Raw genomic sequence first — 21,284 nt, forward strand, 5'->3', positions numbered from 1 at the left:
CCTTTCCTTTCTTGGAGAGAGGAACGAGTGGCTGCAGACACCAGGAGCTTTTCCACAGGCTCTGGTGGAGGAAAGCAGTGGTGTGCCCCTTAACAATGGACAGCCCTGCTTTTATTTAATGAGGGAATTTTTCCCCTTGACATGGGGAAGAGAATAATAATAATAAATAATAAAATAAAAAAGGGGCTATTTTTTTTTCCTTTTTACTGGGAACAAATCTCATTTTCAGGAGTCCTGACAAAATGAGCCATAAAATTACAATATTTCCAAGCACTCCGTAATTCCGACGCGGATGGCTCTTCATCATAGAACCTGAAAGCTCAGAAAGTATAAAACTCATTAGATTAAAATAAACCACCTACTGCGCAGGGAGAAAAGCTTATTTATCAATATCAATTTACTTCTGATTACCCTATTCGACAGTTTGTTATTTTTAGGAGTTATGATTTGTGCACTGCTCAAGTTGACGCGTGGAGTTACGCTTTACTGTGGAGACCTGGCTAAGAAGTCATTAAAGAAAAGGATTTAAAAATCAATTTTTGTTTGTTGCTTTTAAAACAATGCTTCTGTTGGGGGGAATGGTATGGTGAAGGTTGGATGTGCATTGCAGGTGGTGCTAGGGTTGGAGTTTGAAGTTGGGGCTTGCAAGGGTTCAGTTGCATGGGTGAAGGAAGGATTCTGGGTGCTCACTCTAGGACCTGCATTCCTCCTGAAGTGATTTTTAAGACTTTCACCCCAATGTTCCCTCTTGCCTTGTCACCTGGCCAGGAGGGGGAGAAAGGGGCTCTGGGTTGGGAGCCTGCTTATGAACACCAGCAGTTTGAATGCAAGAGCATCTCTGCCAGCAGGATGCAGTGGAGACAAAGAAGGATGCTCAGTGTGTTTTGTGCGTGTGCAGTTGGGACAACTCCAAAGGCTGTGCTACGTATATGGGGGTCTCTGTGTGTTTCTCTCTGGGTTGCAAAAGTGGTGCCAGGTTCAAGCTGAACTCTCAGTGCTCAACTCCCTCTGCAGACAGTGTTTTAGCTGAAGAAGCTCCTCCAGCTTGTGTCTGTTGCTATTTAATACAGTTCTGTCTGCTGCTTCCCGTGCCTCAGGGAGTGCTTGCCAGCGGGCTGGGAGCTCTGTGCTTTAACATCAGTGCTTTTGTAGCTGGGAGACCACAGTAAGTTCCTAGAGACTATGAGCCTAGAGACATTATCATGCCAGGTGTCTCGCTCTGAATGCTTCCTACACAGAGAGCCTCTTGCAGGCTGAAGGTGTGATTTAATATGCTCCTAGTCACAAGTTTTGAAGTTCTCCCCCGAGACTCCCTCGAGCCTGTTCCGAAATCTGCAGTATCGGAGTGAACCGCCTCTGAGAGCCGGTGAAGAGCTGCAGCGTTAATGAAGACAGACAAAAATCAAAATGACATTTCAGGCAATTACTTACATAATGAAGTGACTGACTTGGAATGTACAATATTTAGATTTATCGTGGCACTTGAATGGGGGATGCTGTCAGCCGCCTTTACTTCTCCATCACGCAAATTGTTTCTCCACTGCCCTGTTGCTTTTTAAACGTGGTCTGTGAAGCCGGGGAATGTTTCCGCTCACCTGAGCTTATAGCAGTGCTATTTTAGCAGGAAGTTAGTGTTTTTCTCCATAGTGTTCTTGTATTGCTGAATGCAGGGGGGCTCAAGTGCTCCATTTGGGCAGTGGGTGGGGGTGGCGGCTCTGTCTGTGTGGATGTGGGGACCTCAGCTCCATCCTTGGGCTCGTGAGGTTTCCCAACTGTGCTATTACTCCTGCCTGCACATCCCTTCTCCTCCTGGAGCCTCTCTAGTGGGAAATAGCTGAAGAAATTGGAATTTAAGACCCTTTCTGCTGAGATGGTGACAAGAGTTATGAACTGAACTGTCTTCTCTGACATTTCTATCAGTAAAAAATGAAATACACGTAGCGATAACTCTGAAGCTCCCAAGGAACATCCACCCCTTTGTACCAAGCTGGGACTGAGCACCCTGCTGCTCTGAGGGTGGTGATGGGACGCAGAGAGGGAGGAAATCCTAGTGCAAAGCAGGATGCAGGCAGGTCTGCCCTCACAGTGCCTGCTTTTCAGCTGCCCTGCTGCTTTGAGAGGTGTGTGTGGCACTGGGCACCTCCAGGGATGGGGTACTCACAGCTCTGGGCAGCTCCTCTCTGCCCTCTGAGTGAGGAATTCTTCCTAATGTCTAACCTAAACCTCCCCTTTTTCAGTTTAAAGCCAGTGTGGCCCTTTGCTGGCATCATTGAACCCACCCCGGAGCTGTGTCCTATGTGAGCAGAGAGCTGAACCTGAAGTGTGACTGGTTCCTTAGGTCCCCTGATGCACTAGGAGGGTTCTGGGTGGCGTGTTCTGCATGGAAGCTGAGCGTTAACAAAATAGAGATCTGCGTGTGTTGTGCCAGCTGTGTCCCTGAGCCTGCTTTGGGGGCATGAGACAATATCTGTGACATGCTGGGCTTGACGTGAGCTGCTTTTTTGGCAGGAACCATGAAGCGTCACGCTGCTGCCAGCAACCTTCTGCTGTCCCTCCTAGTCTTGGAGCTGGTCCCTTTGGGTAAGTGAAGCTTGTGGCTGCTGAGTGCTGTGCTCAGAATCCAACCCATGTGCTGGTTGCTGACTGCTCGTCAAGTAGCTGGCTGTTCTACCACCACCGTGAGTCTGTAGGCATGTTGGAATCCTCCCAGAAAGATGGTTATGCTGCTTCCCCTCCCCTGCCCCACTCACAATGAGATCAGTCATTCTCACCTTGCCTGGTCCTTTTCAGTGTCCCTTTCTGAAGAGGGCAGGTAGGATGAGAGAAGAGGAGGGTGATGTGCAGGTGGCCTCAACAGTGGTCCCTGCTCCTGGTGTATCGGAGTGGGAAGACCTTGGTGATTTCCAGCTCTGTGCCCAAGAGGTCACAGCTGGTGGTAGATCATCTTGCACAGGGATGCATCAGACAAAAGGCGAGGACGTGAACCAGAAGCCTGCAAGCTGTTTAACAGCAGAGGTATTGCTGTAACACGTGGCAGGACTCTCCCTGTGCTTTCATCAGCAAAATTATTACCTGAGCAGTGCTGTAATGTATGCTGTGTGGGAAATAACTCCTCCCTGAACTGCACAACCTCTCATGTATTTCCATCTGGAGCGAATGCCAGCTTGCAGGAAAGAGCTCAGGGCATGTGGACGTGGGGTGTGATGGATGCTCCTGGTCTCCTCGGGAGCTCTGGCAGGGCTATGGCAGGGTGTGTGAGTACAAAACACAGAGCAAAGCTCCGTGGAAATTGAGATCGTTGCGGGAACGGGCTTAACCCCAGCTGCTGTTGAAGGGGCTGCAGGGGTGTTAGCTCGTGTGGTGCTCGCTGATAAACAATAGCGAGCATGTGTCCACTTGATAGCACCGTGCCCTTTGCAGTGAGTGCTTTTCTCCCCTCCTGGAGCCTCAAGATGGCTCAGCCAGATTGGCAGCCTGATTGCACGCCTGGTGTAGGACATTCACAGCGACTGACAGGCGCAGTCAATCTCTGCAGCGCTGTATGGGATGTGCGTAGCCTCGGCAGCTAACTGCCCTGTCTCTGCTCTGCAAGGGGGGTGAAAAAAAAGGCAATTTGAAGGCTTGTAAAACTGCAGCGTTAAGCTGCTCTCTTCTAAACTCACCTTCATTGTCATCCCTTGGAGCTGGCCGGTGCCACCTGGAGAAGCTCTTGGGTTACAGGAGCATGGAGGAATGTGACAGCTTTTCTGGGATTTGCAGTCCAAAGCCAGGTCCTGCCTCTAGCTTCTCAGCTGTGGTCAGCCTTCTGTTAAGAGGTCTGCAGCCCCAGAGGAGCCCAAGCTGCATCCCTCTCCCACTCCTGCAGTGTGTTTTTCCCCCTTGAGAGGGATTTGGGAAACTTGGGAGCAGGTCATGCTTGCTTTGAGTCTGTCCCTGTGTTAAGCTGGGCTATGAAGAGGCCCTTCCCTGTTGTTTCTTTAACCTGCAGAAGCATCATCCATCTCTTCGCCTCCCTCTGTCTGCAAGTTCATCGCCTCGAGGGTGTTGAGTTTTCTTGCTTTCCACTTGTTCTCAGCAATACATCACCTTCTTCACGCTCACCATCCCAACACCTTCTCATTAAGCCTGCCCTGCTGCTCTTTCCCTCTGTCACCATTCCCTCTCACCTCTGCCCGAGGAAATAACTTTAAAAAAGTTCATGGCTACTGTAGGAGCCATCTCTGCTCCTCTTCTCTCTACCTGCTGTGGTCTGGGAGTGCCCTTCACCATCCCATGCCCAGCCACGTCCCATCCCCCACCAGTCAGTCCCCATGCCCTGATGAGAATCTCCTGCCTGCAAAACACTGCTGAAAATAGCTCTTTGCTCTTGTTCCTTTCTCAGGCCAGGGCAACCGGCTGCCCTACTTCATAAATTACTTCTTTGACACCTACCTGCTGATCAATGAGGACACGCCTGTGGGTAAGTGTTGTGCGCCGGTGGCTGGTCTTGCTAACCCAACATAGGACAAGGTTTTAATCAGTAGTAATAGTTAAAAAGTGATTTGATTTAATCGTTACTGGTTGGGTGTTTATTTGGCCCGTGGGTCCATACTGCCACCTGGGACTGAAGTTCTGCCTTGTTCTTTCTGGCTGCCTTTGGAGGGGGTGGATCTGGGATGCTTTTGGCTTGGTCCATGCTTGGGAGTGTCTCATAAATGCTCAGTACATGGGAAGCTTAGGCCTGTTTCTTGCTTCTGTGATTGTAACTTGGTTAATTACTCGATATACTGTGGGATGGGGTCTTTTCCCATGTGGAAAAGGGTTGTATTGTGCCATGGGACCTACTGCTATAAGGATATGGGTCAGGCATCAGTGAGCTCTGGATGCATTCAATTCATATGGATGAAAATAGGATCTCCAGTTGTAGGTCATGATTAAAAGCGATGAGAGCTCCTGGAGAAGCCCTAGTGCCTTTGTCCCTTTGGGACAGTTCATGGTGTCACTGCAACACCTGGTGTCTACCAGGACCAGCTCTGTGTCCTTGGCTCTGGCTGTGGTTTGTGTGGTCAGGTGCTGTGGTGATGTACTGGACCCAGCACCATGGCTGGGACCATCCAATGCTGCTGGACTTTGCCACAAAGTGGCCAAGACCTCAGGAATGGAGGCTTGTGGGAAAGAACTTTCTAGAAGATGGCAGAAGGAAGGAGTTGTAAAAGCTTTGAAGGCATGGGTGCCCCAAAGTGAAGCAAGGCAGCAAGAGATGGAGTCTCCCCAAGTGGGATGGGTGTGTTTAAATGGGGAAGAGCATCTCTCACAGTGTCGGTGCTTCGTCCTCTGTTCCCATTTCTTTCTGCAAGTGCCTGAGCATGGAGCATCTCAAATGCACTGCTGGATGCCTGGGAGTCTGAGCGAGGTTGTGGTGCACGGCCATGAGTGTATGTGTTGGTGCCCTTGGAATTAAAAAAAAAAAAATTTGGTCATCATTTGATTGGCAGGTGTAGCTTATTTTTTTATTTCTTTATTTAGGTAGTGATTGGTCTGAAGTAAATGCAGAAATCGACCTGGTCATTCTCAGCCTTTTTCCAGGCTCTCAGTCCATTAAACTTGTGCTCTTCAATCAGGGCTCGTGACGGGCCTTTAATGCTGGAGGAATTGATTGGGAGCCCTCATGAGCAACAGCAGAGGGTGGCCAGGAGGAGATGGAGGCCCCTTCTCATGCGCTCCTACCTCCACCCACTGCCTTGAGCAGCATCCTCAATCCCTGTTCTTGCCATGCTCAGATCCTTGCCACAGCTCTCAGAAGTTGGAAGGCTCTGCTAAAATCATAGCATGGCTTGGGGAGCTGCTGGGAAGAAAGCTGTGTGGATGTAGAAGTGGGAGCTGGTTGGGAGTGTGTTAATGGGAATGCTTCCTGACCAAGCGTGTGGCTCTGGGAGTACTTGAGCCTGAGATATCTCATAGGAATTTGACGGAACTTCTATTCTGATGAAAGATGGCTGGAGATTTCTGAAAGTCTATTTTCCAGTGAGATATTGTGTGTATGAAGTTGTTCCTGGCATTACGTTTGGGGCTTGATTTTTATTTTTTTATTTTGCCTAAACTCTGTATTACACTGCACAGCAATGAAATTCACCCTTAAGGATATTGGTGCTCTGGGATTTCGGTTCCAGATGCACCAGAGGGAAACATCAGCCTTGGAAATGTTGACAAAGTGCTTGTTTTGTTTTATTTGGCTGTTGGTTTTCAGAGTGAAGGTTGTTAACTGATAGGAAAAAGCATCACCTGGCAGCGCCTTTCTTGTACCCCAGCTGGGGGCATGTAGCAGAGCTGAAAAAAACTCATGGCTTCTTGAGGTCTTTGAGAAGTATCCATCACCGTAGCACTGCGTGAATGCTCACTGCAGAGGATGCTGGATTATTAATAAAGGGGATTGCAACGTTCTGAGCTGGGTCTGAAGCTCCCACCTGGTCTTGGCACCTTCCTGCAGCACCCTCAACATCCCAGCCCTGGTTCTCAGTGCTATGGGCACAGATGCAGCACTCAGCTTTCCCTGCTCAGAGCTAGTCCTTCCCTTGCCTGGGCAGCCCAGGGTGCCTTCTTGCAGCCATCCTCACATCCCTTGATGTGCCTGGGTGCAGGAGCACCTCACACAAATTGAGCTTCCCCGCTCACTGCTTGTGACACCTAGAGGAATCTTAAGCAACAATTAAGAGTTCGTTCCCCCCTCTAATCACTTACAGGAGTAAATTAGTCTTGTCAGGAGCTATTAAGACAGAGAACTCGGAATTCATTAGGTGAGATTGGGACTATGAAGCTGCCGGCACTGCCGCCAGTCCAGGCTGATTAATTCCTCTGAAAACATCATCAATGCCCATCTGTTTCATTTAGGTCCGGGGAGAGCAATTTTCAGGTGGAGTGACCCTCTAGTCAGCTATTTCACCCAGAAGTAATGAAACACACACACAGGCAGAGGGGGAGCACCGGATGGGAGCATGGGGAATAGGAAACGTGAGCAGGAGGAGGGCGAGTGCCATCGAGTTGGAAGCAAGAGAGCTAGGGGATTCCTGGAAAGAGGGAGGGATAATGATGGGCTGGGTGTCTGGGGCACGGATTGGGGGATGCAGTGCTGGGGACCTCCAGATGGATGGGCAACTGTGTGCAGGGGGAGAGCTTTGCCGCTTTTTAAACGGTCCCCACTGCTGATTTGATCAGGTGCATTGGAAGAAACAGAGCAACAGGCATTGGAGAGCTTGCTCTGGTAGCTAGAGCGTATTGTTTTGCTCCAGAAGTAGAAGTAATAGCTGGTTAACAGCCCTTGGAGGGAGAGCTCACAGGAGAGGAGCTGTCTGTCTTTATCGTGCTACCCACTGCCTTAAGCAAAATCATTCCAAGGGCCATTTCATTTAATGCCACACATCAGAGAGGGCCATAGGTAATGGAGAGCAGCATGGATATTGATGCCGGGCGAAGTGCTGGAGGACTCTGGCTCACTGGAACACTGAAGGGGTGGCACTGCTGCAGCTCCATCAGACAGGGGTTTGGGTTGTGGAGTGTAAGATGTGAGGTTAACAGAATGAATAAAACAAGATGGTATTAGGGCCAAGAGATTTTGTAGGTGGTATAGTTAGACGGATTATTGAGAAAAAGAGACAATGAGGCCTGGGAGAGGTGGAGTCAGACTCCATCCCTTCGGGTCACACAGGTGTACTGACTTCACCTGTTCTCCCATGGCTGACTCAGTGCTCACCTCGGTGCTCATCCATCAGTGGTTCAGGCCATGATTCAGCAGTTCCCATATAGGGAGGATGGGGCACCCCTGTCAACCCCATGGCTACCCTTGGTACTCCCCATGGGGCAGGTGGTGTGGGGCTTTCTGAATGCTGCAGGGCTTAGCTGCTTGGGCCCCCCAAAAAGGAATGTCATCTTAGTGTCATACAGTGACTGGGGGTCTAATTGGCCAGCAAATGGATTTGCTCTATGCAGGATGGGCTTCAGAAATGAAAATATCAGTCACGTCGGGTCCCTAAGCAGCCTTGTGACCACCTCTCTCAATTCAGCTGTGGTTCTGTGAAAGCTTTCATGCCTCACTGCCTCCCAAACTGCATGACAAAAGGGACTGCTCAAACCAGAACAATCCCACTTCCCCTTCATCAAAGTGATGACGTTTCAGCATCATTGGAATAATGTCTTAAAGTGGGAGAGGAGGATGAATTTGAAGGACCGACTTCTGCAAAGCTTGCTCGGCTTGGGTGATGCAGGATGGAAAGGGATGGGGGAACCCGTGGTGTTTTATGTTACAAAGGTTGGCTATCCTCTTTGCTGCGTTTTCAAGAAGGTTTTCAAGAACCTTGGAGATGTGGCACTGGGGGACATGGCTCAGTGGGCAGGTGGGGTTGGGCTGGGGTTGGATTTGGTGATCTGAGGTCTTTTCTAGCATTAATGGTTCTGTGATTCTATGCAGAACTTTGCTGAGCTGGTAAAAGCGCTGCAAATAGCTCGTGCTTTGGGAACAGAGTGGGAGTGGTTGTAAAAATAAATAAAAATCTGACTAGTTTGGGAACTTGCATTCCTTTTGGGAGTGGGTTTCACTGCTCAACAGGCAGGATGCTTGTTGGTCACTTGTGGCCTGGGACAGCAGGTCCTGCTGATGGCTGTGGATGACCTGACCTCATTGTCCACCCTCATCTGGGACCAGAGGATTCCTTGGGCAGGGAGGCAGCACATCCCCATGCACTGTGCAGTTTCCAAGGCAATCACCTCCTCCATGCCAGCTTTTCAGAGCTGGTCCTGAGCAGCCAGATGCTTTGGCACCCGGGTGAGTCCCTGGGGGTGCTGGGCCGCTCAAGCTGCTACTGTAGATACGGTTATCTGAGCTCAGGCTGCTTGTGCTAAGCCCTGCCTGATCCCACAGCTGCGGGCATCTGCTGGGGACCGTGGCTGGGTTCCTGTGTGGCCGGCGGTGGCACCTGCCTGGTGCAGAGCTGGAGGGAAGTGTCGAGCAGAGTGCCAGTGTTTGCTTCCTGACTGATTAAACCATCTCGCAGCTCTCTGGGCAGAGATGTGCAAAGAATGGCTACGGAGCCCTGGGTTGACTCACCAAACGGAGCAGGGTGAGCAAACCGCGGTAGGCCTGCTCTCCAAAATCCGGTCTCTTGGGAAATTTTGGCACTGTGGAAGATGCCTTTGCAAAATGTGGTGGCATTGTAGCAGTGCTGCTGGGAACCTCCTTCCTGGGGCTGCATGCTTGGCTGGATTTATGGGCAAAGGCCTCAGTGTGGTCCTGCTAAGGGCACTATCTGCCTTCCCTGTAGATGAGCTCTCGTGTGGAGAGCTAAGCCTCCAGCCTGCTCTCTGGCTTTGTCCATGCCTTATCATCCTCCTCTGCAGCCCTGGCTGTGCTGTGTTTCTTTTCCACGCTGGGAAGCAAGATAAGTATCTATCTCTACTTTTATTTATTTGTAATTTTTTGTGTTACTTTGTTGGTGACTTCAGTGACATAAGGGCTCCACAAATGTTCCAGAGTTAGAAACCTTTCAGGTAGCAGCGTGCAAGCGAGATTCCAGCCACCTTGAGACAGATCCCCATCCCAGCTATGCCAACACCCAGCATTTGGGGGGCAGCTGCAATCCATTTGCTCACAGATTTGTCCCATTCCTTTTGCTTTTTCTTTTTAAGAGTTTTTGGCATGACTGACAATTACAAGTAGCTGCAAGACTGTGTAGGTTTATAAGACATAGGAGCTGAGAACAGTGCAAGAGGGCCAGGGACATCCTTTTGTCTCAAATTGGGCTCTCCATCCTCTGGTAGGTGGCCACTATGGGATGGCAGTGCCACCTGGGGCTGGCTGTGGGAGTGCCTGCATGCCCATGAGCCCGGCGGGGTGTGTGTGCCTGCCCGCGTGCAGCCGGCAGAATTGATTTGGCCTTTTACAAAGGATAATTCAAGATGAATGTGCTGGGCTCTGGCTGTGAGAGAGATTGAGATATTTTTGAATATGAAGTCTGTTCTGCAAGCTTCATTACGGGCATGGCTGCGAGTGAATGCTCTCCTCTAGAAGCCCAAGCCGTAAGAACATCGCCTTCATTTCTGGGATTAATTGAAAGCAATATTACCTTCCGATGTCTATTTACTGTCTAAAATTGGATTTGCAGGCTCCTTGGGTCAGGGCTGATAAGTGCTCTGCAAAGGGCCAGGTTTGTTTCTAAGTGCTGTAACAATTCTAATGAACAACAGATGTTTGAAGAATGCATCCTACAGCCTGATGAAAAGAAGTTTCAGCCCTCCTAGCAAACCCTTTTCCTGCTTCTGGTCATTAGAAGGTCCATCGACAAAGCTGTTTGCTGAGCTTTGGGTAGTACAGCATAATTAGTGTGAACTGAAGGCTTCATAATTAGTTATTCCCAACATCAGGAAACTTAAGGAAAAAAAAGTCCCCACCCCAAACTCTCAGTCCTGCGTCATTAAATTAATCACTTCATCAATCACTTAAATCTTCTTATTTGCTTTGCTAATAAGCAGTAACATCGATACTTACGTATAAGAACAGAGAGAGAAGGCAGAAAGTGTATTTGCACTGTGGACAAATTAATCTTGGATTAGGCAACTTCATCAAACTGTTTGCAGGCTTAGGCTCGCCATGTTGGGTCATGCAAACTCCTGTGCTCTGGCCAAACCCTTTTAACAGCAGCAGAGGAAGATGTGTGTTTATGGCAATGAGATCTGGTTTGGTTTGTATATTTGAGAGGGTTTTGTCAGTGTTAATCTGTGTTATCTCAGAGGGCACTGCTGCCCAGAGCTGTGGTTGCCCCATCCCTGGAGGTGCCCAGTGCCATGGATGGAACCCTGGGCAGCCTGAGCTGCTGGGGGGCATCCAGTCCATGGCAGGGGTTGAAGATGTATGGACTTTGGGGTCTCTTTCACCCCAGTAGCCATTCTGTAATCTGAGCTCTTCTAACTTGTGGCTGTGGGCAGCCTGGTCTAGTGGCTGGTGACCCTGCCCATGTCAGGGGATTGGAACTAGATAATCTTTGAGATCCTTTTCAACCCAGGTCATTCCGTGATCCATTCTATGATTCACCTTGATCCTTATCCACCAAGGCTTCAGGATGTGCTGTGTCATGGGAGAGCTTTAAGTCATACAGTGATCTGTATATTCAGTCTGTGTTAGAGGTTATTTGTATCTCTTGGAGGTAGTAATGTTTGAAGGGCTACCAGGATCCCATACGGTAGGGAGGTGCATATATGATTGTTGTTCTGGTGGGAAGGGTGGAAGAAGATGAGCTGCTTCCTCCCAGAGTCTAACCACAGGGATTTTTGGACAAATAAACAACAACAAAAAAATCAAGAAAGCCCTAATCATAAAGTTCAATAACCATGCCTGTGCCATTCTGCCAAAGCGGGAGCTTGGTACGCTGGGGTTGTGTGAGCTGAAAAAAGAAAAGGTTGCGGGGAAGAAGCAGCTGCTGGGAACGAATGGCCTCGAGGTGGGCTGGCATCCAGCGGGTTGCACGATGGTGGCTTGGCAGTGACATAGTGTGGGGGCATGCATCCAGCTCCTGGACGAGGTGGGGAACCGCTCGAGGCTCTGTCCAGCAGTGCCTCGGTGCTGGGAGAGGCATCCCCACGAGAGCTGCTGTTGGAATCTTTAAACCTGTTTGACTTCCAGCCTTGTGAAAAATTAACCTTTTAATTAAACATCCCGTGATTGGTTGCTGTAGAAGTGTTACTTTTATATATATTATTTAATAAGAGTGTTTAAGCTATTCCCTGTTGCCGCTACTTCCTTGTTGTTGCTCACTGGTAATGGCAAAAAAAAATAATAATAAACATAAAAAAAGAAGTCTTGCTTCTCTTCACCTGCTCCAAAGTCATTTTAAGCAATGAAAATGTGGAAATTCAGCTAGCCCATTACAGAAACCCCCCACGTTCCCATACAAAAATAAGCTGGTAGAAGAGAGCCGTTCTGGAAACACTCATATGTGCCATGTGCTGAGACTGCCAAATAGAAACCTTGCTGCTGGGAGGTGTCAGTGCATACAAAGCTGCCCCCATCCCTGTGAGCAGTGTTGAGACTATTTAACCCTTTTCTTTGCAAAATTATCCTTATTTCTATAAAGAAGCTCATACCAATGTGAACATCGCTACAGCTGCCCAACCATGCTAATTGGGCTGCATTGATTGCGTCAGTGGCTCATTCCTGATTTTTGTTGTCTTTTCCCTTACTTTTGGGACCAGGGGACATGTAAGGTGGTCGCTTTGGCATTGTGGTTTTTCTCTGTGTTATCATAGCTGTGTGCCGAGGCCCCTTGCTGTGATGGCCACATTAATACGCTTGATTGGCAGCGGGAGTTAATAAATTGTTTCCTCCTGTCAAGGCGCTCCTGTGAGTTGATGGTTTTGGAATTAACTGTAACCACTTGGGGGAAGAAAGATCGAGACAGCATTGTTGGACAACTCAATGAAAACATCTGCTTCATTTGCAGCAGTGGTCAAAAGAGTGAATACGTTCCGCGTTTCCTCTCGTAAAGATTTATTAGTGTTGCTCTTTACGCAAGGGGGAAAGATTTCAAACACTTGACATTTAATGCTTAGTAACTCAATTTTATTCCATTCATCTGCATCGCTTTGTCAAGCGTCTGCTCTGGTGAGCATCGTGTGCTGCATCGTGCGGGCGGTCTGCCATCGCACTCCCAGGTAGGAGAGCGATTCAGTCCTGGGTTTCTTTCTGCCTATCTGAAAATGGAGGAATTTGGCTTTTGAAGTGACTGTTGTACTTAAGGTGGGAGATCACCTCCCCTTACACTAACAGAAGTGCCCTGTACCCTGATTTCAGCCCTGTTGCCTGTTTGCACTCCTCGTTGAGCATGTAAGGGATATTTATGGCTGTAATGCATTTCCCAAGCTCAAAGTGGGTGCCTGAGAGCATTGGGAAGGCAGTAATGCTCCTATGGAGTCTTGCTGCTCTCTTCTGCTTCTGTTGGGCCCTTTGGGAAGGACTGCATTCAGAGCAAGAATTTCCAGTGCAGATTGCACTGAAAACTTGATGCTGTCTGCAATCCTGTCAGGTACGGAGCTGTGAGGGAAAGGCTGCAGAGAGCTCATCAACCAGCAGCCATTACTTGTGTGCTTCACTGGAGTTGTGCAAATGGTCATAAATTAGGGCTCCATGTGGATGAGGGGGAGAAAAATAAAATTCCCAGGCAGGTAGCGTTGCACTGCAAAAGGATGCTCTCGCAGAAACCATAAAGATGTGCAGCATCCCCCAAGTCAGTCAGCAAGGGATGGAGGAGGGGAGTCCTGCATGTGACTCACTTTGGAGTAAGAAAATGCATACGTGGTGCCCTGGCTGGAGCACAGGGCTGTTAGGGCTGCCCATGGTAGTGGCAATGAGCTGGTGTGGAGATCCGTCCTGTTCTCAAGCCAGTTATCTGCTAAACCCACTGCACTGGAAAAGCAGAAGTGGCCCCAGGTGGTTGGCTAATGGCACCTTTAATTGTGCTCTGAATGAGATTAAGTTCTTATCTGACAATCTGACATCTTTATTATTATTAATGTGTGAATAAGACAGTGGCTTTTTGTACATAACTGTGGTAGCAAATGTTTCCCTTCTGTTTAGCTCCATCTCTTGCTTTGGTTAGGCATTGTCAGAGCCCCTATGAGCAGCAAGAAGAGCTGGTGGGGAGTCCTGCAGTAAGCCTGGGCAACGGGTCATGGGGCACGAGGGTTGTGGGCTGCCTGTCCTGAAGGCTGGTTGGGAGGAGGAGCTGCAGGCAGGCAGAGATGGCTGTTGCTCCTCCAGAGAGACTATTATGGTCCTAAAAATGTGATGTGGAGCAACAGCCCCATTTAGTACGGTCCAGCTGAAAGGCAGGAAGGTGTGCAAGCTCCACTTGTCCTAGCATGAAAAATTGAAGACTTTCCCAGAATTGCTCCTCTCAGTGACATAGACCTCTTCTTCCCCTGCTTTCCCCGAAAACTCTCTTCATCAATCAGTCACTAATTAGCCATTAGCTGTCCGAAGCATTGCCAAGACACATGGCATCATTGGGTGCTGTCATGAGAGCAGTGCCAGCAGGACGCTGGCCCCAGGAAGGATAGGGTGGGAATGGGGTTGGGTGATCTGGAAGGTCTGGGAAAGGGGGCACGTGTCACCTGTAGGCTTCCCAAGAAGAATGTTCTGTGCTGAAACTCGCTCCAAAACAAGATAATGAGGTTGATAATGCCTTTGCCTGGGAGAGCCAACACTTCTATCAAAACCAATATTAATTTTCCCTAATTAGGAGCTGAAGCTAATGAGTGTCACAGCTAATTTACTTCATCCATAAGGAGGGAAAGGAGGGGGTCAGGAGCTGGGATCAGAGACTGTGAATCTGGCTCATCTCTGCTCCAAGGAGTCTCTTTTTGGTAGAGCGTTGTGGTGCGGCTTTGGGTTTGTGACAAGATGGATAAATGTTGCAGGGACAGGTGTGCTTGCAGGGGTCTTCTGATATGTAAGGTCCAGCAAAGGCTGCAGGCAGCAGTGTTCCACAACTGGTGCCAAACAAGGCTAGTAGAAAGGAAATTTCTGATTTGGAGCAATTCATGTTGGTCCTTTAAACAGGCTCAGGCATGGGAAGAAATGACACGATGTCAACTGTGTCCTTCCAAAGTGGCTCAAGTTTTATAATCTGCTGCTTTCTAAACAAATTGGAGACTAAGAATTATACACAGGGATTATTGTTTTAAATAAGAATACACCAGAAAAACTTTTAGATAGTGCATCGTTAGAGACAGTCAAAATTGAATGAATAAATGATGCATTGAATTTATTCATGTTGCCCTGACTAAGCCTCTAAAGTCTCCTTTGTCCAGATTGATCCACTCTGCCAGTCAAGAGAAGGGGACTGTGTGACATCAGCCTGTCCTGGTGTGTGCTTTAGGAAGGATGGAAGATCTGTATGGTGCCTCTCCACACAGGTGTCCTCCTGGTGGGGTATTTTGAGATCTGTGAAATTTCCACCCAGCCCAAGGTTGGTTTTAGTGAGTGTTTTGCCTCTACTTATCCTGAGGTTGTTGTCTTGCTCTTCCTGTGTTGGTCATGAGTCTTGGCAGGGAGAAGAGAGAAGCAGCAAAATGGCTCATTTCATGTCCCCAAGTCAGATACCCTTGGCATGCTCAGAAATCTTAGGGCTGGTTCTCAGGGGCAAGGATAATTTGTGGTTAAAGTAGTCTCAAACATCTTTCATAGAATAATTAAGGTTGGAAAAGATTGCTTAGATCACCTAGTCCAGTTGTCCACCTACTACCAATATTGCCCACTTCCCGTGTCACATCTCCATGACTGCACCACCTCCAGGGATGGTGACTCCCGCTTCTCCCTGGGCAGCCTGTGACACTGCATCACTGCTCTCTTGGAGAATAAATGTATCCTAGTATCCAACCCAAACCCCTGCCACAGCCTGAGCCTCCTCTTCTCCAGACGAAACCACCCCAGTGCCATCAGCTGCTCCCAATAAGATGTGCTCCAGACCCTTCATTGCTTTGTTACCCTTCTCTGAACATGCTCCAAGATGTTTTTTCCCCCTCTTGATACCTCCCACTGTCACCAACCAACTGCAGCCTAGTTAGCAGCAGAGACAACAGAGTTTGTGCTATGGATAATGAATGTGAGGTAATTGCTCCACAGTTGTGCCCTGTTTTGAGCAGCTCACCCATACACTGCCTGTACCAGTGGAATGCCTGGGAAATCTTATGGGGAAATTCCATGATGGAGAGATTATGCAGTGTGACTTCACTGTCCTTGAATTACAAATACGTGGGGTTTTACTAATATGCTGGATGAAGTCATATCTTCAAGGTTTATCCCAATTTCCACAGCACCTGTTGGCTGTTGGAATTGCAGTAGCAGTCACTCTACAAAAATAATAGCGCAGCATTGACAGTGAAATATAAGCAAGCAGCAGCATCCATGAACTCCTTGATGGTATTTGTGCATGGAAAGATGTAGCCTCATGCATCAAACGTCCTGCAGCAATGGCTTCCTGATCCTTGTGTAAGGAACGCTTGGAGGGAGTAGGAGTGCTTTGCAAACCTCTCATCCCAGCTGAATGTGGATGGATGAGACTTGGTCAGTCGTGGGGAAACAGAAACACAGCCTAACCTGCTGAGGATGTGGCGTTTGGGCTGGGGGTCCCAGAGCCGGTGTGGAGCCTCCAGCTGGGGCTCTGTGGGCATCTCTCCTTCCCCTGTGTGCCCTTTCCTGGGGCCTGAGGTGGCTGAGAGAGTTTCTTTGCTCTTACTGCCCAGGGAAAGCGACCTTCAGGCAGAGTTCTTGGGGAAAAAGCTTCCCCATCCGTGACAGATTTGACTATAAATCTCTGGTATTAATGCCCAGGTTCCCAAGGTCTGTCATCCTGCGTGCTGACAAGCCACGTGAGTTGCTCAAAAACAACGTGCGACTCATCAGTCATTTGGGAGGCATGTCACAGAGCTCTGTTGCAAAAGGGGGGGAGGCTGCAAACCCCTTTGTTTTGCTTCTGAGGTCTGGGGGTTAAGATCTGGAGAACTGGAGATCCCATAACAAATGAGATTCTGCCCATGCCCTGATTGGCTTGCAGTGGCAGGGTTCATCTTGTGCATCATCCTCAGCCTCCTCTTCTTGGTACCCCAGATTGCCTGTGCCCTCCAGGACCTGACAGTGTTGTTGCAACTGGGGATGTTAATTTAATGTTGTTCACTGGGTCTGTTTGGGTCTGTCTTCATGAACAGTACTGGAAGAGGATAAGAATGCATACATATATATATATGTATACATGTACATATTTGTTATGGAAAAGAGTCAGCTTGATTTTAAAACAGACTCAGCAAGAGTATCAGTTATTGGTACAGGTATTAGGGAAGTTATGAATTCCTTGCACAATGGGTTCAAGGAAAATCCTTCTCTTATTCCATTCTCCATTTCTCTCAGTTAATAAGGCTTATTAGTGCTCTTCAATAAGGACAGATAAAATCTTAGCCCAAATTTGAGGGAAGTTAAGAGCTGCCTGGGCCAGGATGCCCTCTGCATCCTGCCAGGGACATGGGTTGGAACAAAGCACAACCCAAAGAGGGAGAAGGTGAAAAATAGGTGGTAGGAAAATGCTTGCTGCTCACTGTTGGGTGTCTTTGAGGTTTTTATCTGTCTCTTCTTGGCGTGTGCTCTGTGCTGCAGGATCCCTGGTCCTCCCAGGGCTGGTGGAGCTGGAGAAATGCTTGACACCCATGGTACAGCTGTTGGGGAGAGGTGGCTTGCCCTTGTCCTCTCTGATGTGTACGAGTAGCTGCTCCGCTTGGCGGTCAATACTCATTTCTCCCTCATTTAGAGCTTGAGGGGGAAGAGAAGATTTGAAAGCCCTTTCTTGGGAGCAATTGAAATAAAAAGCCTCAAACTGTGACTTATAGGATCACTCTTCTCTTCATAGCTTTCCACTTTTAGAACAGCCTCTGAAACCTCCGTGATTGCTTTCTTCTTGCCTTCAAACAACCCAACAGCTGGGATTTAGCATAGGGTTTTGTTTTGAGTTTGGACATTAACATTTTGGATTCCACATCTGAATAAGGGTGGTTTGTTTTTGAGCACAGGCTGTCTGCTTGAGGCAAGGGCGGAGCAAAGGCGAGCCTGTGCTTGCTGCGTGCCCAAGGGACCACATTCATCTTGGAAATAGCCCTTCCCTGCTCCTTTTCTCCCCTATTTTCTCCTGCTGCTGTGATGTAGCAAGTATTCCCTGGAGTTCTGAGCCAAAACATGCAGGAGTCTCAATGAGGAGCTACTGGGATGCTTGCAAGATGTTGTGCAAGCAACTAAGAAATGTTTCCATCTGTAGCTTTGCATCAAGTCAGTTAATTCGGGCGTTCTTGTTCTGTTTGCGACAACTTGTGCATGAGTTGCTCTGTGGTTTTGAAGGCTGTATGGGAACTGTTGATTCACAGCCTGAACCACTGATTGATCACCTGAGGTGAGCACTGAGTTAGCTGTGGGAGCACAGGTGAAGACAATGCACTGTGTGACCAGAAGGGGTGGAGTCTGGCTCCACCTCTTCTAGACCCCGTTTAGGGACTGACCACCACTGGGGAAGGATCTCTTTCTGGGGATCACTCCTTTGGAATTTTCTATAGTGAGCCTAGAACATGGGTGATCGTTTTCCCTTTATTTTGATTGTCTCTTTTCCATTGCGATAATCTAACTCTACTATCTATAAAATCTCTTGGCTATGATACCGTTTGGTATTATTCATCCTATTAACCTCACATCTTACAAAGGTGCTTCAGAAGGCGCTTGCTAGAGGGAATGCTGTAGTGCAGGTGCTTCCACAGGCCCTTGGAAAGCTCTTGCTGGAGAGGCTCAGTATTCCATCACAATGCAGTGATGCTCTCGTGTGTGCGTGGTGACCGGCTGCGTGCTGTGAGCAGCCGGCTGCCAGCCCTCGGAGCAGCAATTGTAGCAGCACTTAGCGAGAGATCCTTTGTCTGAAATATGTTTTTAATAAGCCATGCACTGAACGTGTTCGAATAACAAATAAATTCCTGCAAACCTTGGCCTCTTTGCAGACGGCTCACAAATGAGGAAGGCTCAATTAATTGAATGCTTTAGTCACTGGGGATAATTGTCCAGCTGTAGCAGAGATCTCCAGATGTTTGTTTGCAAAAGGGAATGCTTTCATAGGAAAGGAAAAAAACACTCGTGGGTATATTAAGTCGGAAACAAATTTACAGCTGCATGCTCGTGTGCTCTGCCTTGCACTCCCACCAGCGACCGCAGAGCTTGGTTCCAAGGTTTCCTACGGCAGTAACCGGCCTCTTTATTTCTCGCTCATTGCTCTCCTGGCCATGTTTACACATCTGTGATGTGCAAAGTGAGGCAATGGCCCCGTGCAAGCCTCCCAGGCTTCAACAAATGTCACCCTCATCGTGCTCTGCAGCATACCGTGTGCTGCAGGAACAGCTGGACTGGTGCTGATTCCAGTTGGGGCTTGCCTTCAGCTTTTTTTGGGGGTATGTTTACTATGCAGGGTGGTAGATGGGGAGAGCAGGATGCTGCAGGTTGCGTTATGGCCACTAGGAGCTTGCATTATGAATTGATGAGTTTTGGTGGTTGAATGTGGGGGAGCACTCTCAGCTTAACATCACCTGAACTCTGGAGCACTGCCCAACTTTCATTTTGGCTTTCTCAGTGTGTGAGAGTCATTGGTCCAGTGTGCTCCATCCATTCCCTTCAGTTTTATTTTGCTTATTGTTCAGCAGCCCAAGTGGGCTCTGAAGCCCTGTGGTTGAAGTGCCCCATTACTCATGAGCAAGAGGACAATGGGACATGGGGCCGCTCTGAAATGTCTCCACGTCGGCCTCATTAATAACCACAATGCTGGCATCACTTGCTCCTAAATAGCCTCATTTATCAACAATTTGCCGCAGTGTGGTGGCGGGGAGGCAGATAAGCTTGTGCCTCACATACCCGGGCACTGCCTGCCTGGCCTTTCCCCAGCTCCCCTTTGGCATTTGAGAGGGAGAAGGAGGCAGGGAGCTGTCCTGGATGGGGCACATCCGCAGGGAACTGTGCTGGGTCAGAAGGCAGATGCGAGGCATGGACTGATGGTGGAAGGGTTAACACACTTGCATGTCTTTTATGTTGCATTTTCCACCTCTTTGGGCTGCTCAGAGCTGTGGATGCCCCATCCCTGGAGGTGCTCGATGCTATGGATGGGGCCTTGGGCAGCCTGAGCTGCTGGGGGGCAGCCAGCCTATGGCAGAGGTTGGAGCTGGGTGGGTTTTGAGGTCCCTTCCAACCCAAACCATCCTATGATGTATGTAACCAAGCTGTCACCTATGGGGAAACTCTTCCAAGCACCTGTTGGTTTCTCTTGGTTCTCTTAAGGAGTTTGTTTACTTCCCCAGGAACTTAACCTGACCAAACTGACCTTTCTGGGCATCACATTTCTGACCCAACCAGTGAGACTTGCTTTTACTGCAAGATTGAGAGGTGCTAACTCAACTTGAGAGATAAATCAGTGAGGATTTTGCTGCATCTTCATTATAATGAGGCAGAATCCATCACTCAGCACACATTTTGATGTCTCTGAGAGTTATGGTGACAGTCCAAGGCCAATTTGCTTATGGATCCGAGGTCTGCAGGCAAAAATGCGACCACTCGTACCACCTCTTGCCTTCAACTGCTCAGTGGGACTCCTGGTTTTCTCCAGGTTCTTCTTGCAAGAGGTAAGCAGCGCACAGTTCAGGTCACTTTGTGCTGGAGCAAAATATCCAGCAGTGTTTGCCATCAGGATGTCTGCATGCATTTATTCCCTGAGCCACTGAGGGAGCATGGAGGGTTCTGTATTCCCCATGAGGCTGAGAGCCCCAGGGAAGCTTCATCTTTTGTAAGGCACAGATGAGTTTTCAAATAAGATGTGAATGAATCCTGTTCCAGCTTCCCCCGTGCAAGTAAAATGTGCTGACAGGCTTTTCTTGTCCCCATCCATAGGGATCAGCTTGGCAGGAGGGCTGGGGACGCGTGGCTCACAGCAGCACTGTCTTGGAGGTGGTATTTTGTGCCTATAGCACAGCAATGTGGTACCTAAGTGCCACTGATGCAGTGGAGTTGTGCAGCCCCTCTCAATGCTGAAACAGTCCTGGGACCTCAGTCCTGACCTGCAAAGCTCTTTGCATGGTGCCATGGTTTCATCTCTTGCAGGGTCAGGAGCCCCTTGTTATCCCTGCTCTCACCAGGCAGCAGACAGAGCACAGCTTGCCTGGCTTTGTTCAGAAAACAGCTCTCTGCTCCCTAAGCAGGGCTGACCCCAGCTCTGCAGTGTAGCACTTTGGATCCAGTGCTTGTTGGTCACTCTGTGTGATTCCACAGATGTCTCTCATTTCTGGAAGCAGAGCGGTGCTGCGCTGACATCAGTCTCTTGCAGGCTTAGGGAGGACAGCTTGTAAGGAGAGCTGGTGTCAGCAGGAGCTGGACCACGAGGTGGGGCTGATACTGCCGAGAATGGGTTTGGGGGGGTTCAATGGGCATCCAACCCATTCATCCCAAAGCTTGCCATTGAGGTGGGTGTTCATCTCATGAGTTTCACTGTTTGTTTTTTTCCCACCTCACAGTGGAGAGGGGATGGCTGTGGGGTGCTGAGCTGCCTGCAGGGTAAGAGCACAGCACCCCAGAGCTGTGCTGGGGTGTCGGATCAATACAGAGGCAGCAGTGGGAAACCAGGGTGAAGTTATTGGCATCACCCACAGACATGTTTCTCTGCCTTGATCCCCTTGTGCTGGTGATATCTGTACTGAGTGGCATTTCC

The 21,284-nt window shown here is 48.9% G+C and overlaps 1 protein-coding gene across 1 annotated transcript in view; it reads left to right on the plus strand.

The window, feature by feature from the left end:
- The first annotated feature begins 2,513 nt into the window (after window positions 1-2,513).
- Window positions 2,514-21,284, plus strand: part of CDH23 (cadherin related 23) — a 115,792-nt gene continuing 97,021 nt past the window's right edge. The window contains 2 exon segments of the mRNA XM_065746215.1: window positions 2,514-2,580; window positions 4,382-4,459. Of these exon segments, the coding sequence (XP_065602287.1) occupies window positions 2,514-2,580; window positions 4,382-4,459 (145 nt within the window).

The sequence above is a fragment of the Cyrtonyx montezumae genome, unplaced genomic scaffold (assembly GCF_038088225.1).
Source record: "Cyrtonyx montezumae isolate F1298 unplaced genomic scaffold, pur_monq_1.0 scaffold_4, whole genome shotgun sequence".
NCBI classification, from domain to species: Eukaryota; Metazoa; Chordata; class Aves; order Galliformes; family Odontophoridae; genus Cyrtonyx; species Cyrtonyx montezumae.